The 17,787-nt window shown below is 34.8% G+C and overlaps 1 protein-coding gene and 1 long non-coding RNA gene across 2 annotated transcripts; one reads left to right on the top strand and one right to left on the bottom strand.

The window, feature by feature from the left end:
- The first annotated feature begins 9,516 nt into the window (after window positions 1-9,516).
- LOC140139046 (uncharacterized) lies at window positions 9,517-10,742 on the top strand. The gene has a single exon (XM_072160830.1). It carries the CDS (start codon window positions 9,615-9,617, stop codon window positions 10,740-10,742), a length of 1,128 nt encoding a protein of 375 aa, XP_072016931.1. The 5' UTR covers window positions 9,517-9,614.
- Window positions 10,743-16,063: 5,321 nt separating this feature from the next.
- Window positions 16,064-17,437, bottom strand: LOC140135660 (uncharacterized). Its single transcript, XR_011856551.1, has 3 exons — window positions 17,348-17,437; window positions 17,160-17,216; window positions 16,064-16,155 (listed from the first exon to the last, which is right to left on the bottom strand). It is a non-coding gene; the product is annotated as an uncharacterized lncRNA (long non-coding RNA).
- Between the last annotated feature and the right edge of the window lie 350 nt (window positions 17,438-17,787).

Genomic DNA, 17,787 nt, shown 5'->3' with positions numbered 1-17,787 from the left:
GCGATTTACTTCAGAAAAATGTTCAATATAACTACATTGCACAAAACTAAGTCCATTATCTATAGTTAATTGAATGTTTATTGACTCTTGTAATAACCCAGCAATGTATGTATAAACCTGTATAATATATCTTCTGTTACAAAATAATAATTGGTGTTCATAAAAGCAGGGCTATGAGACAAATATCCCTGACAAAAGCTAGCAAGACCAAAATGGCTGTGTAATTTGTTTACTTTTAAGTAAGCAAATTAAGGCATCTTTTTTTCGTAGTAATAGCCAAATTTGTTTCATGAAGGTGGCTTAAAACCTAAATGTAAAATGAGGTTTAAAAAATTGTTTTCCAGAGTCAAGATGCAGGTATCATTATTAAGCCTCATATCACTTATTTATTGTCGAGGCCTACTATACACCTGATCCGTGAACTTGTCTTTTTAAAGACAAATTCTTGTTAAGCTTGATGTCGCCAAGATGGTTGTGTTTTCGCCGAATATATTACATAATAAGGGCCTTAGATATGCTGCCATCACTGACAAGGTAAAAGACATAATTATGAATGTATATTGTTTCTTTCGACGCGAAAATCCGTCGCAATACAATACAATACAATACAATACAATAAAAAAATTATATGCACAAATAAAACATAATTAATAAATATTGCCTAGAAGTGCCCAAATGGATAAAAACAATGGTTCATAATATCAAATTTAAACCTGACTTTAGTTTGTTAAAATGTGGTGTTTTAATGGTATACTACTGGCTGAATTAGAACGATTGCTACCAAGCAGTTAATTACCATACAAATATATAATTTAAATTATCACATCCTCATAATTGTATGTTGTTTCAAGTCATTACATAATTATGCTTTTCTTTCTGTAATACCGGGTGTCCCAAAAAAAGGTTACATGTAGATTTTTGAAAACAATCTAACTTAATGTTAACAAATATAAATGTAATTTTCATGACATAATCCATGTACCCCCTACTAGTACCCCTGTGAATGTCAAGTGCGTATTTAGCTCGCATTCCACGCATTCCTGAGCAAGCTGTTTACATGTTTACGTGACATAATGCAACACGAGGTTCGCTGCCCGCACACTGCGTACAGTGTATTTGCGGGTCACAGCCATAGCATGGCAGACGCAGTATATTATTTTGTTCAACAGATAATTAAACTTGTTCAGTTTTACTTCGAGAGTTCGGTCAGAAAATGGACAATATTCTTATAGTATACGCAGCGATTTCAACTCAACAAAACCCGAACAAAGCCTAAATGAAAATTGTTATTAATTTTAGTTGATGGCAGGAGATGCAGCATGCAGAAATGCCTTCACCAAAAAGTGTTCCTCTCTAATGACCATCTTTATTTTTGCCAATAAAAGTCAAGAAGCTCTATAAGGGATGTGCAATATTTAATTGTCAATGAGGTTCTTTAGTGCAAAAAGTTTTTCAACCATGAAAAAAAAAGAGAGAAAGAAAAAGTAATTAGAAAAATTAGAACAAAAAGATGTGCTTGTGTTTAACTTTCGTTGTGCGATATTTTGAAACTTAGCAGACAATTACATCACATGTACATGAAGGATGGATAAATAATACCTGAAAATATGACAGTGTTTTGTTGTACCATCGCAAAATGCGGTTCATTTTCTACATGTAACCTTTTTATGGGACACCTTGTATAATGGTATAAAATGCACTAACAGATGTTTTGGATGTGTGTACAACACGAAGTGATGGCGATATTTGGTGTTGGATTCTTTTACATGGGAGAGAGATGTGATTTAATACTGTCACTGGTGGTGACCATATTTTGTCTTTTTACTTATCAATTTAAGATCTTCGAATAAAAGTACAATGTTTCTATTTTTAATTGCAAAAATGCTATGCATGACAAAATGGTTTTTTTTAAATAATTTGAAGACTAGGCTAAGCATGGTTTGATAGTGCGCGACATTAACTCATTTCACATATTGAGTATTAGTTTTGGTTTTGGTTTTGGTCATGTGGTTTCACATTATCCTGCCTTTTCTCTTGACTCACACGTTTATTGATATCTTTGTTTCTACCTTTTGTTACAAACTTAACATTTGTATCAACAGATTCGGTTTTCATTTCAGTTTCTTATATAATGGTGTGAAGAATAAAATCGCTCGGTTTGAAGTTTCCTGATCTAAGTATACAAAATGATATCGAGCATGTCATTCTACATTGAAAAACGTGCTTTAAAAAATCCAATAAGCTATGGCTATTTTAGCTGTGAAATAATATAAACCATCGAAATATTTGGATTCGAAGTTACAACAGGGGCTACTCATGTGATATAAACAAAATCGATTCATGTCCTTAATTGCATGTACGAAAATCGATGGAAGGCCATAAGCTATTGACTTGTACTGAAGCAATTTTACTGAAAAAAAGAGAGGGAGATAGAGAGAGTGTGTGTGTGTGTGTGTGGGGGGGGGCGAAACAGATGGGAGAGAGCATTGGAAGTAAATAGGAAAGGGGAAGGGAGTTCAAGATAGATCAAATGTAGGGGGAGGCGAGGAGGAGGGAGGGAAAAGGAGACACTTAGCGAGGTTATATGGGGAGAGGGGAGCATAGGTAAAATGTATGGGTTGTTCTTACCGGGAACATTTAAAGCTATCCCACAAAATCACAGTTTAAAGAAAATCAGTTTATAGTTATTGATCATTAAAAAACCCATCATATGTCTACAGAAGAAGTAGACAATACCATTGTCGATTTTTGATAAATGGCGAATGGTAATGTTTTCAAAAACCAAATTCGATCCTGGTTATTTTGGTGCATGTGCTTTTCTTTCTCTTCATGATATAATGGTATAAAATGCAGTAACAGATGTTTGCATATGTGTAAACTAGGAAGTGATGGCGCTATTTGGTGCTAGATTCTTTTTACTTATCAACTTAAGATCTCAAAAGGAAATTTTACACGAATGTGGACATTGGCAGCGATCACAGGATGATTAGAGCTAAAATACTACTGAACAAGAAACTGGCAAGACTCAAATTCATCAAGAATTCTAAAAAGAGCAAACTAAATATAATGCGGCTGAAAGAAAGGAAGGAAGAATTTCAACTAACACTCAAGAATCGATTCACAGCACTGGAAGATATGGATATAGACTCGAGATCTACACTTACACTCTTGTTCCGGCAGTTAACAGTCGCCAAGTATAAGAAGAAAAGTTTTAGATTTTTAAACAATTAATGTTCAAAGGCGTGATTTTGCGCTTAATCTGCAAAGTTTAACGTATGTTAAAAGACTGTTAAACTCGAGCGTATAAAGGTGGTTATTTTTTGTTATGTTAAAAGGCGTTAAACTGTGTACTGTTGAGTGGAATTGTACTTTACCTGTTTAACGATACATCTCGCGCCACGGAATTTTAACCACTTATTGTTTAAAATGACAAAAGCAAATGGCGGCCACGAGTGAATGCTGGTCATGCTGCTTATGGTATCCTGAAACTTCGTTCAAATAGGTAGGTTTGAGTCAATCAGGTTGCACCAAACTCGAGATTCGTTTGATAAGTTATGCATAGACATCATTGAGACATAAAGGATGGATATTGATGCGTTTATTTGCTAGATTTAACAACGTCATTGGGATTGACATTCTAGCGATACTGTACTGTACTGTTCTACGTGCACGGTACATGTATATCACCAATGTGTGTACCGCGATGTTCAGTTTTGGGCATACGCACAATAGCTTACAATGTAGACGAGATGCATTGTTTTGAAGTATCGGTATGCTGGATACCGTATCGAGTGTGTGAATTTATTAGCGTTGATGTATTGTATTTTAGCAATGTATCGTAATGCATGCGAGAGAGAAAGGCTTACTAGATTTTAATTTTTTACTCGGATACATTGCCCGGATACATAGCGGGTTGAACTGATAAAAAAACACTTTATGCATGAAATTGTATTTTTGAACGAATCTCACAGTTGACCAAGATCTGATGACTTCAAATCTATCATGAATTATGTTTCAGTATAAAATTTAAAAAGAAAGAAAGAAAGAAAGTCCCAATCATAATTAAATCCAATACAACCATTGATTAAGCAATTAAACAATCCTTAGATAAAATAGAACATATAAATCATTATCTGTTTAGAGTTATTAAGCAAATATTGATTAAAAGACCTTAAACAACCTAGTTGGTTAAGCACTTAAACTTGAAGCTGGTTAAAGTGCTATATGCATCTATTGGTTAAAAGTTTTAACCAACTATTGATTTGAGCCTTAAACAACAGGAAAATTAAGGGCCCTTAACCAATATTTCGACGAGAGGACCACGTAACTAACACGAGTTTAAGATTGTTTAAAACTTTTTTAATTGGCGAAATAAGGGTGTATATACAGCATAGTGACAGCGGCTGCTGAAGAGATAGCACCACAAGAAAGAACAAAGAAACAAAAAGCCAAAGAAGATATTGAGATTGAGGAGCTAGATATTAAAAGAAAGATACTCAGAGAAATCATAGACAAAACTACTACTCAGAAAGTGGAGTACAAGGAAACTGTGAAGGAAGTTCGAAAGAAGAGACGTCAGAGAAGTAGAAGAACACGAAGAGAACAAATTGACAAATCCTAGAAAGTGGTAAAGGACCAAAACAGATCTCCAAAATGAACAGTAAGAAAACTAGAATCAGCCAGATGAAAGACAAAAATAGTATTCCTACATCTAGTAGATAAGAAATACTCAACATCTGTGCAGAGTTTTACCAAGACCTATATAGCTCTCATTCTAACCAAAGTAAACCAAACCTCTTGTCTCCAGATCAAACAGACATACCAAATGTAATTGTTAGAGAAGTAGAGACAGCAGTAAAACAAATGAAAGACAAAAAAGCACCTGGCACTGATGATATATCCAGTAACGTGTATAAGATAGGAGGTGCGGAAATCATCACTCAATTGACAAGACTTTACAGCCAAATATTGACATAAAAGAAGATACCAGCAGCCTGGAAGGAAGCCAAGATTATTCTTCTACATAAGAAAGGAGATAAAGAGAATATCAAAAACTACCGACCTATTAGTCTGCTTTCACATGCATATAAAATTTTCACACGAATCATTCAGAATAGAATCAAGATTATATTGGATGAGAATCAACCTAAAGAGCAGGCAGGCTTCAGAGAGGGCTTTTCAACAACTGATCATCTGCATGCTTTGAACCAACTGATTGAGAAAGCAAATGAGTATCAGCTGAAGCTTTGTATAGGCTATATAGATTATGAGAAAGCTTTTGATTCGGTGGAAAATAGTGATCTATTTGCAGCCTTAAGAAGGATTGGAGTTAACGAAGGGTATGTTAAGATTCTAGAAGACATCTACACAAACGCCACAGCTACAATCCACATAGATAAGGATGTCTCCAAGCCTATCCACATACAGAGGGGAGTACGGCAAGGGGACACAATCTCTCCAAAAATATTCACAGCTGCCATGGAACAAATTTTCAAACAACTAGATTTAGAAGAAAGAGGCATCAACATCGATGGAGAATGGTTAACTGACCCGAGGTTTGCTAAAGGTTCAGCTAAATAGTTTGAACACTGAGAGCAGGAAAATTTGACTAAAAATACACAAAGGGAAAACGAAATACATGACCAACTTTGACACTAGAGAGTCCAATGAAATTGACAACGAACCGATTGAGAAAGTAGATAGTTACAAGTATCTGGGCAAGACAGTCAAAATTGAGGACAACACAAGAGAGGAAGTCTTACTGAGATCGAGAATCAAGGCTGGCTGGTGTTGTTTTGGCAGGGGTACAAAGACATCCTTTGTGACAAAAAGATACCAATGACATTGAGGAGGCGTATGTATGATCAATGTGTGTTACCAACCATGACTTACGGCGCTGAAACCTGGTCGACTACTAAAGATCTGGAACAAAAACTCACCACGTCACAGTGAGCCATGGAGAGAGGTATGTTAAACATAACTTTGCGTGACAAAATCAGAAACAGTGACATAAGAAGTAAAACTGGAGTCAAAGACATCATGAAAAGGATTGGGGGAAGCAAAATGGAGTTGGGCGGGACATGTGGCAAGAAAAATCGACAACAGATGGACAAAAAGAGTCACCGAGTGGCAACCACGAACAGGAAAGCGTAGAAGAGGAAGGCAAAGACGAAGATGGCGAGACGACAGAACAGCATATAGATGCACCACTTGGGCAAGGGATGCGCAAGACAGACAGAAATTGAAGATTCTTGAAGAGGGCTTCATACTACAGAGGATGAAACAGCCTAGGTGAGGTGAGGTGAGTGTGATAGCTGTTGGTATTGTTCAGTGCTAGAAATTGAACATTATATATAATAATGTTTTGTTTTGTTAGAAAAATTAATAAATGATCACAAACAACAGTGAGTTTGAATCAAACAAATTACGCTTTAATCATTTAAAGCTATCCCTCACAAATAACAATTTCAGGAAACTGAGGTTTAAATTTTGATCATTAAAAAGAATCAGCATATCTCTAAAGATAAAGCAGACTTGATATAAAAAAATATAATGTGGCTGACTTAGATTTAGAAAATCTAGCCTACTTGATCAAAATACATAAACATACTATTAGTCAAAATCAAATCTAAAAGGTACAAAATGTGGGCTAGCCCACTTGACTGACTCAACACATAGATTGGTAAAAATCATATCCCACACGTTTGTTTGTTTGATTGTTTTAAAACACAATTGATCATCTGTTCTTCCTTGAGGCCCATATTTTGAAGGAAAGAAAACTTTATCAATGAATATAATATCTCAATCTGGGTTTTTGTTTTTGGCAAATAGACGGCAGATTTGTGTCCTGAAAATACCAGAGAAATAATAGGCATATACATTGTCCCTCAATCTATGGCTCAGTGGAAGGTAGTAGAGGAAGAGGGCGTAAAACAATTGCATAAACAGATGGCTTATGAGGTGTATATATGACACGTTCATGGCTAGCGATAGGTATGAAATGGCGAGCTCTTAAAAGCTCTTATACAAGAGAATGAGGGCAGTACGATTTCAGATCGTGTACATTTAATTTGGTTCTGTTATCTCTGTTGTTCTAAAATACACATAAAATATTATTATTTTGCGAAAGTCAATGAACATTTTAATAAGAGTGTCGTTAGTGGTACAAATATTGTTCAAAGCAAACTTTCTAGTGATGAATATTGCAAAGTTAAAATGTCAATTTGATTTGATACTGACATCAAAGTGTCATTAATTGGTTTAAAAACACAAAAATGTTTCCCTTGCAAAAAATGACTGAAATGAACATTTGAAGCTCTTACACTCAACCGGTGATACCAGTTACATTGGGCTATTATAAACTGAGCTCAAAAAGAAAAATTGAATCAAAATTACACACAGATTTACTTCAATACTCTACTCTTAACACATGTCAGTAACCAAGCAGTTATCCAACTGACACAACAGCAAAATGCACTGACATGAGACAGCTTCCTGGACCACAGTCACAGCCCAGCCCTCTTTCATGAAAAAAGTATATGAAAAGCAGAAAACAGCACCGTTTTATCATCTGTGCAAGGATCTTGTGTGCATTCTCACAGATTTTTTGTCCTGGGTGCCAAATGTTGGGCTGTGAAAGTGAAGGAAGTCCAGGAAGCTGTCCCATGACAGTGCATTTTGCTGTTGTGTTAGTTGGACAACTGCTTGGTTACTGACATGTGTTTTGAGTAGAGTATTAAGGTAATCCTGTGTGTCATTTTGGTTCATTTTGATTGACAGTATTTTAAGATATAACCTTGTGATTCACAAGTTGTAAAAAATTATAAGTTTCTTTTTGAGCTCAGTTTATTTACAATCCATACTACCCCTGGGGAAGATTTTGGATAGGCGGTGTGAATGTCAATGTGAACATTTGGCAGGTTATTTTAAATTTCATACGCCCTCTGAAACTAACTTTCAACCTGAACTTTTTGTGAGAGAGGGCGAGTTTCAAGCAGTTACTTAATGTGCTAATTCCATATGAATATTCATATTCGTCTGTTGAAAGTCTGTATCGAAAGTCTTCCACAGCGGGAGTATGGAGTTTAACTATTACACAACAAGCTGTTAATATAAAAATTCTACAGTATTCGTAAGGTTTCGTGTGATTGTAATGGAGGTTTAAAACAACTGCATAATTGATGGTAGCAGAAATCAATTATGGCAAATAACCTTCGTTATTCTGAAATAGACTCAAAGCAGATCGGATCTAATATTTAATGCTCTGCGTGCTCTCCCACGGTTATTTGACCTTTACAATACCAACAGCTATCACACTAATATACACTTTTAGCTATTTTTAACTTAGATTTTCTTGTGTGCCTTTTTGTGGTAATTTTTATTCTTTTAACTGCAAAATTGTGTGCAAATTTCGGGCGATATTACATATATTCCAAATATAATTTAGCCCAATAAACAAGATTTAAGATCAATAGCGCCATCAGTGGTCAACTTTGCTTAAAATGAATACAGTTCTATATGCCATCAAAAAACTGCGCGGCATAGGTTTAAACATAAAAAATCAAAACTTTGAGATCAGGTTCTTGCTATTTATGTGTAAATATAACAACAATTTGTCTAAATACCACACGACCTGCATACTTAATGTATCCACTTCCATTACTGTAAAAGCAAACATGAACCATTCAGACATTGGCGAGAGTATTATCCATTAAAACCGGATAGCAGGAACATAAAAATGCTTTTTACCCCAATTATCCGCGCTTGTTTTTACCTTCGCCTGCAATCATGAAACAGGTTAACCGTGAATTATATCAATCTTATGACAAAGTACATTTTTGACAAAAATACATGGCATGATGGGGTTATTCTGGAACGGTGTGGAACAAACACACTCTGGTTCGAAATATTTATAAATCCTGGTGTGGTGTGGGGGAGTTTTTGTCGTTTTTAATCCTGCGGATGGGGGAAACAAAAAAAAATACAGAAAATTATGAGGTAGAGAATAATCAAGGTTCTACATTAGCGGAAGGTTAGGAAACCGCGGTAATCCAGAACAATCGCGCTTTAACTGGTAGTGCTTTGAGGTGTTTGAATACGTACCTTTTATCTGTTTGGGTTTCTGTATTATTTGTCTCTGATAACTCAAATAAAAAAAAATCATCCTTGCAATCATTATGGTCACCTTGATTTTCGAAATAAATTCTCCATTTTGCTATAAGTTAATGATTTAATGGTGCCTTATTTATTGTGCTGACTGTACGCCTTGAAATGAAAATTAATGCTAAGGTTCTGCTGTGGGCTCTGCTTTGGAAGGAAAAAAATTAAAACCCGTTTACATCTCAACCGTATATCAATAAAGTACACAAATTGTATAAACGATTCATTATATATAAACAAACCTATTTGCAAAGCTCTGCAAAATCAATATCCAGGGTCTTTACGTCTATGCATTCATCTACTAACACAACAGTGGCAGTATAATCGTACATTAAGCTATAACACGCATCGCATAAAGGATTATAAGATAATACGTTTCCTAAAACCGGAGCGCGTATAGAATCTTCAGTCGTGAAACTTTGGAAACTCTTCGATCGTGATTAGTATCTAAGACAATGAATGATACAATGGCAAACGGATTACGTAAGCAAGGAAAGTCAGAGCTTTCAACGATCAATGTGCACGAATCAGCTTTCAATAATGAACAAACGGATGATTTTATGGACAAAAATGAAGACGATTTTAGTTTAGCACATGAGCTTCGACATTTCTTCCGAATGATGGGCATCTTTGGATTATATTACACCCCAAAGAGTTGGCAAAAGAGGTCATGCACTTCTAACTGGAATTTGTTTCTGTACAAGATGCATCAGACGTACTGCTTTCTTATTCAACTTATTCTTTGGTTAAATTGTATCAGAATTATCGTGGGGTTTTGGGTCGGTGACGAAGCTTCGCTACAGTACAAGTTCATTGCACTTAAAATTACCTTTTCAATTTGGAATTTTCAAAGTGCTGTTAATGCAACTATATGGTATTGCTTATGCGCCACGGACAAACTTCCAAACATTATAGATATGTGGCAAACGTATTGTCAATCTTCGTATTCAAGCCAGTTGTTTGGGACATCTCTACCCGCTAAATGTGTTCGCAAAAGCATACGCGTTGTGTTAGCGATTGCATCTTGCATTATATTTATGAATATGGCCACGCCAATATTTAGCATGGTTGGTCCCATTGAATCTCTACGAAATGATTCACGCTTTATTCTTACCCCGTTTTCGATAGAAGATGACCTCTGGGTGGCTACTTTAATACCTGTATTCATCTTCTCAAACGCAGCTTTCGTCTACCCACTTGCATTATTTGTAGTTATCTGCGTTATTATAACATACCAATATCAAGAGTTGTCCAAATATTTCAACGCAAGCATCGGAAAAGATGGAAAGTTCTCCAAATGTCTTATCGGCCTTCGACGCCAGCATCAGTACCTCTCAAAAATCGTCTTCTTAATGGATGATGCCTTTTCTTTTTATCTTGCCGTTACAGTCGCAGCCAATATAACATTAGCATGTTTTTCTTTGTACACGCTCTTGATTGCTGATGCTTTAACCAATTTTCTGGCGAAATGTTTGATGTCTTTTTGGGTCGTTGGTGTCTGCATCAACTTTGCAATTTTGGGATGCTTTGCAGCTCAAGTAAATGAGAAGGTAAAAGTTACATACTACTGTCTGTTCAATTAGCTTAGAATCTTGAATGTTTAAGATATTTGAAAAAATAAAAAATTGTGGTCAAAGTCATCAAAGAAAAGTGTTAGCACAGCCCTAGACCTAACGTGATTTATACTTTTCAAATTCTAAAGTTCAATTTAAAACCCCATTTCTTTTCAATTTTGGTGTTTTCCCGCGATATGTTTATAAAAAGCCGTAGAACGTCGGGTACCATAAACTTTTTGGAATCAATCCATTTAGAGCAATGGGGACGAATGTCACAATGCGCAGAGATGGTATTTATTCGACCATCCGCATCAGGAAGTATTGTCCAGCAAAATATTTGCCAGTATGCCTAATTTATGTTGAAACCCTACTGTCGAAACATTACGTTATTATTTATGGGAACTAAGGTTTTCTAAAATAGGCTCAGCTTATATAAATACATTCCTTGTGTATTTATTTATTTATTTATTTATTTAGTTAGTTAGTTAGTTAGTTAGTTAGTTAGTTAGTTAGTTAGTTAGTTAGTTAGTTAGTTAGTTAGTTAGTTAGTTAGTTAGTGATTGATTGTGCGAATGGGTCTGAGAAGGTGTAGGCCTAAAGGCCTATTATAAAACTACACATTTATTTTCAATTTGTTATTTCGTTTTGTTTGTTGAATACAAACTAAACAAACTTTGAAACAAAAGTACTTTTATACAAGAAAATAATATTTAAAACAATCAGGTTACAGAAAACATTTCTTGTAAAGTTACTGTATCTGAAAATGTCAAGCGAATGCTACCATTTTTTACGCTGACCCCCCTAAATTTCAAATTGATGCCACGGGAAAACGAAATAAAGTATGAAGCTCAAATTTTCAGGATTTTACTTTCTCATCAATATCTACCACCACACAGAAAAACAAAAAAAATTGAAGAGGTGCTGCGGTGCACATCCCTGGAGTTGACATGGAATGGCTCAAACAAAACATCAGTAATGTGATATCATGCTAATGTATACAGATACTTTTGAGTCATTCTCAACTTTAATTTCCCCTCTTTTACACAATTATTTACTTTTATAGCATTTTTATAGCTTTTTCGGATATAAAATGATCTATTAATGACAAAATTGGTGGAGCTATTTAGTTACTGGAAATTATTCTTTCAAGCTTTTAATACAAATAATTTTTTTATTGGTTGATAAAATATGTTTATAAAATTTCCTCGTTGCTTGTTTCACCTATTTCAGCTGTTTTAATGGCAATATTAATCACCCATCCCTTGCAAATAAAGAAATATGATTTAGGATAAATAGCGCCATCTATATTTTGCATTTAGTTAATAATGAAGCCAGTTCTATATACATCAAACAACCGTGAGGGAGAGAGTAGATCTCGAGAGTGGAATGAAATAGTGTGTAGGGGATATGAGATATCGAGTGTAGGGGGAGAAGCAAGGGGTATTATAAGGAGACACTTGGGAGGGGATGAGCCTGGGGTGGAGAAGGAGAGACGGAGTAAAAGGGGTAACATAGGTGTGCAAAGAAGGGAGCCCATGTAAGAGGTATGGGTTGTTCTTTCCGGTAACGATAAACGTATTCATAATCAATTTATCTCCATCATGCATCGCTTAATATTCCTCATACAAACAAACAAACAAACTAAAATTGTATGTCGCTTACATTTCTAGCACCCATGTCTCAGGTCCACGCGCGATCCATATATAATTGTCTACATTCAATTTAAACACAAAGGTGAATAATAAATTGTAAATTAATACAATTAAAAGGAACGTAATCAAAAGTATAAACTACGCTGGTGAGCCATATGAGAGCTCTGATAATGCACTTCAGTGATAACTTTCTATAGCTCTATAACAGCTGCCTTTGAGTTATTTCGACTTCTGCTATAAGCACATTCCACCAGGTGGCATAACACTTCAGAAAGACTGAGCTACCAGTGCGAAATAAGTGATGAAAACGCCCACAACCTGAAACAAACAAAAAAGGGAATAAAGAAGTTACACACGATGATGTACATTTACCTTAACACGGTCGTGTGCAGCATCTTGTTACCTTCAATATTTGATATTGCATTTGCAACCAAAAACTCTGAATTGACAAATACCAGTGTACGAAATTTGGTGCATTTTAAAACATTACAAATCAAAACAATCACGCAGTTGATTATTCGTGTGTGTGATAGAAATGTTTGCCTTTTAAAGCCAACATTTCTATTAAAATATGCAACCTTTTTTCTATCCGATTCAAAATCTGTAGAGAATCTTGTAAGATAAATATAGACGTTTGAAAAGTTGTCTTGTTTGAAGATAAATTTGGAGAAAAAAAGAATTGATGAAGATAGGAAGTCTTAGAAACCAACTAAGGAACCTGTTAAAATATTGGGCTTATTTGTTGGTTATGATAGTAAAAAATGTAATAAGTATAATATTCCACCAAGACTCACGAAATTAAAGGACAAATTAGATTTTTGGAGACAAAGAGATCTAACACTTAGAGGAAAAGTCTTATTAGTAAAAAGTATTGGTATTTCACAAATGACTTATTCAATGTCCACAGATTGTGTGAATGGATTATGTTATCTGATGTTCAAAAGATACTGTATAACTTCTTATGGAGTGGAAAACCAGGGAAATCAAACGTTCTGTTTTAATTGCACCAAAAGAAAGCGGAGGAATAGAGATGGTAAATGTATTCAATACAGACAAAACATTAAATATAATGTGGCTAAAATATTTTTGAGTGAAGGTTATGCACCGTGGAAAGATGTCCCAAATTATCTCTTTAATCAAATGGGAGGTCTGGAGTTCCTGTTATAATGTGATGTTGATGCTTCTGTTTTTCCTGCCAATTTCCCCCAGTTTTACAAAGAAGTCATTTTAAGCTGGCAAAGTTTTAAACAATGTAATAACAAAGAAACAATCAATTTGGAAGATGTATTGCATATGCCACTAAGTTTATAACAAGTTGTTTTCAAAAGATGTAAACAAGTCTCTTAAGGGTAGACGAGGTATTGTTGGTCGAAGCAACCAATAAAATCGATTTGCATTATCTAGATCAATATATTATTGAAAAATAACACCTTGATGTTTTGCAAAAGTTCATTCTACAAATCTTATACTTTGCAAACTTGCTTAATTTATTGTTGTTAATGAGTTAAGGTACGTTTTACAAAAATGTTATTGTTTCAGCCCTCTTTTCAACATAACTCAAGAACCACATGACCTACCAAAGTATATCTGTGATATTTGAATTCTTCTACACGCTCGATATGAAATGAGCAATGCAGTTTTTGCCAAACCTCACTACCATTCGCAAGATGCTGTGAACTACCAAATCTCAACAGTTTAAACTAGTTAATAACCTTAATAGAGCTCGAACAAACTAAGGATGACAAAGATTAAAGACATATTAGATGATAAAGGTTCATTTTATTCATACGAAAAACTTTGTGAAAAATATGGACGATGTATTGATTTTGTAACATATAACGGTGTTATAAATAGTTTACCAAGGGAATGGAAATTAGAAATAAAGAAACTTTCTGAAACAGATATTGGAAAACTTGAAAGTATTGAAAAAAAAAACCATTTCGTTAAAAGTAAAGAAGTTAACAGGTCGTTATGTATCTAAGCAATTTAACATGTCACTATCCACAAAACCAGTAAATCAGAATTATCATGATCGTTTGTTTGAAAATATCACCACTGAAGAAAGTATGAGATTTTTTCAATATAAAATCCTTCATCGAATTATTCCAAGTAATAGTTATTTAAAGCTTATTAATCTGAAAGAGAACGAAAAGTGTCATTTTTGTCAAAATAAAGAAAGAATTGATCATATGTTCTGGGAATGCCATCAAATATAGAGATATGTTTAAATGGAAAGATACAGACTCGAATACATTTATGTTACAAAAATGTAATTTTGGGACTGGAAGGACATTCAAGGTTCAAAGTGCTAAACTATATTATTCTGAGTGCTAAGTATTACTTACTTAGGAACATGTTTTCAAATGAGAAACCATATATCGCCACGTTTTCACATTTTTTAAGTAAAAAAAACTGAAGAAGAAAAAGCTTGTTTTCAGAGAATAAATAAATTGAATATCTTTCGTATGAAATGGGAAGGTTTTGTGTAAGAAAATAATATACCAAGAAAGTAATTATATATAAATATAACATATTATTGTCTTTCTCGTGTGCCCACGGACATACAAAGTATTTAAACGAAATATGCATACTATTGTAGTATCATATTATAATGTAAGAGATGCTTTTGTATTTGTGTTATGTATGTTACTTTTATTCTTTCTATCTTTTTTTCTCAAGTTATTTGTCTTTTGTCCTGTTCAATATAAAAGCAAAATGAATAAAAAAAATTTAAAAAAATATATATGTAAAGATACAAGCCCATGTTCTCCTTTATTATGATTATGATTGGATCAAACAAAACTAAATTTGCTTGGCCGTCAGTAACACAATGGCGAATGGTATAGTAAATTTTAGTTGAGTTGTGATGAATTATCTAGTCGCCTTCAATTCACAACCGCTTTCTGTTGGTCCTAACACTCGTTGTTCTTGACAAAACATAACCACTCTCATTCTTGATCCGTGACTACGAATTGAATTGCGAGGAAAAGTCAGAACTCCAATTTGGCGATTTGTCTTGTAACGAAGCGATGGATTTTAATATTTTACACAAATTACTTATAGGGAATAACCACACTATTCACCAGGTTCGCCGTCGCAAATGATAAAGTAGAAAAAGTGATTCCGCCTGGGAATCAAACCCAGGACATCAGGTTTACGAGACCTGTGCTTTAACCACTCAGCCACGGGAGCTTCATGATTAGGCTGTTTAAAATTCGAACCCATAAGCGGTCACTTAAACTTCTCGTCCATACAAATAACCCATAGTAGCTTGGGCCGTAAATGCGAGAAATGAATTGCCATCCTCCCTGTGAGGAAATATTACATGGGAAAACAGTGGCATGATCGATGGGAAATATATAAATAAACAAAAATTTTCACCCGGTTCGCCGTCGCAAATAATAAAGGAGACAACTAGGAAATGTGATCCCGTCTGGGAATCGAACCCAGGACATCATGTTTACGAGACCTGTACCTTAACCACTCGGCCACAGGAGCTTCATGATTAGGCTGTTTGATATTCGAACCCATTTGCGGGGAGGAGATAAGTTTGAGTGACCTAACTTTAAGTGTTCGACCTTTGGGTCGACCTCTGATGCTGCTTCGATGCTTAAAAATAATGATCGACGAAGCATCGATGGTCGATCGAAAGATTGAACTAATTTGTTTCTATTGCCTTATGCGCTGTGCCAACTTACCGTTAAAAGAAATTCTTTGGTGAGTGGTACTATATTCCACAATGTCAACGCAATAGGTGGACCGTTTAATTTAGCCAGAAACATGTTCATCTGAAATATAAGAGTAGTACATACTTGATATGAACGATACAATATTGGAAGGGCACAGTATTAGCCTAAATTTATACATAGAGAACTTTCTTGTTATAATATTTCCCTAATTTATATTATCAAAATTCATTTTAACGAGTATTATACTGGATGTTAAATTACATATTATTCCTTTCACTAATTGAAATATCAACTTTGGTGCTAATAGCTTTTCAATAATGTGACATTACCGAAACGTATTTGCATTACCATTTAATAGTCCATTACTAGACCAATTTGTAATCATCAGTCGTAAAATATTGTACGGGTAACCTTTATAATATCCTCTAATTTTCTGTATTTAAGCTGTATTGTAAAATAAGAAAAAGAAGTGTATTTTTTTCATACAAAATGTTAGTTTTCATTGTCAGATACACCCCTTTGACCTGAACAGATTAGACAAAACGAACAAAATCACTGTTAAGTACTTGTCTCCATTGCGTTGTCACTCTGTCGATTACGAATTTAGTTGGTCCTTTTCATATTATTATGACCTTCCCACACGCCATTTACGTACAGTAGAACTCGTATACTCGTTCGACTAGTATTTTGATCGTAACAAAATAACTAAACGACGTATTCCGTCGTTTTATTCAAAATTTTGGATTTTGTCACAAATTACTACAACACACAAAGCCTTGATTTTTGCAGGGTATGGTTGTTTCTTAAATACATTACAATCACACAAATCCAGAATTTGAAAAACGTATTAAGATATTAAAATCCTCCTCAGCAATATTAGTTCCAATATGGTTTTAAAATCTGAACTTCAACCTTAAATAGTATCCTAAAATATATCGGAATGTTATTCTTTACGTTATGTCCCAAACGCCATCGCAAATGAACCGAAACTACATCCTCGTAGTCGATGCGTATTGTTACTGCACATCCAGTTAAACACTGCGCCTAGACAGACGATGACGTAGTCTCGGTTTATTTGCAAAAATTATGGGAAATTCATTCACCTGTAATACTTCCTCGTGGTCTTCAATGTCATGAATGTAATTTACAATATCATGCGCCTGTAAAATAAATATAGATATCAGATAAGATATCTGAAGTAAATGCACAGAATGAACGAACGAAAACAAGATTTGGATTAGGCGATTTAAAGTATGATGCTCCGCTCGTGTTAAATGTGATCACTTCTTACCTGCTCATGGACCTGCGCGGTAAACACACCGACAAGGGCAAATTTACCGGACACCACAATGACCCAAGCTAAGGTCAATATATATGAAATAGCACTGCTAAAGCTTCGTGCTATTACAAGCTGATACATTCCAAAACATGCCGTAAGAATCGATACTCCGACAGTTACAGCCAGATAAAGGGAAAATGCGTCATCGACGAGAAAAACGGTCTTAGACAGATACTGATGTTGCCGACGTATAATCTTCAGGCATCCTTTAAATTCTGTTTCACTTGTAAAAGCATCGGCAAATGTCTTTGTTAACATGTTAAATTGATGTGAAAGGGTTCGTGATTGTATCAAGATAAATGCCGTTGGTAGAGAATATGCGCCATTGGCGTAAATACATGATATCAAAACAGAAATGGTCCATGCCAAATTTGGTTCTGTTATTGGTACCT

This window comes from Amphiura filiformis, chromosome 2 (assembly GCF_039555335.1).
Source record: "Amphiura filiformis chromosome 2, Afil_fr2py, whole genome shotgun sequence".
Classification (NCBI taxonomy): Eukaryota; Metazoa; Echinodermata; class Ophiuroidea; order Amphilepidida; family Amphiuridae; genus Amphiura; species Amphiura filiformis.
Note: the sequence above shows the minus strand (reverse complement) of the source record. Positions and strands in the feature narration are given on the sequence as shown.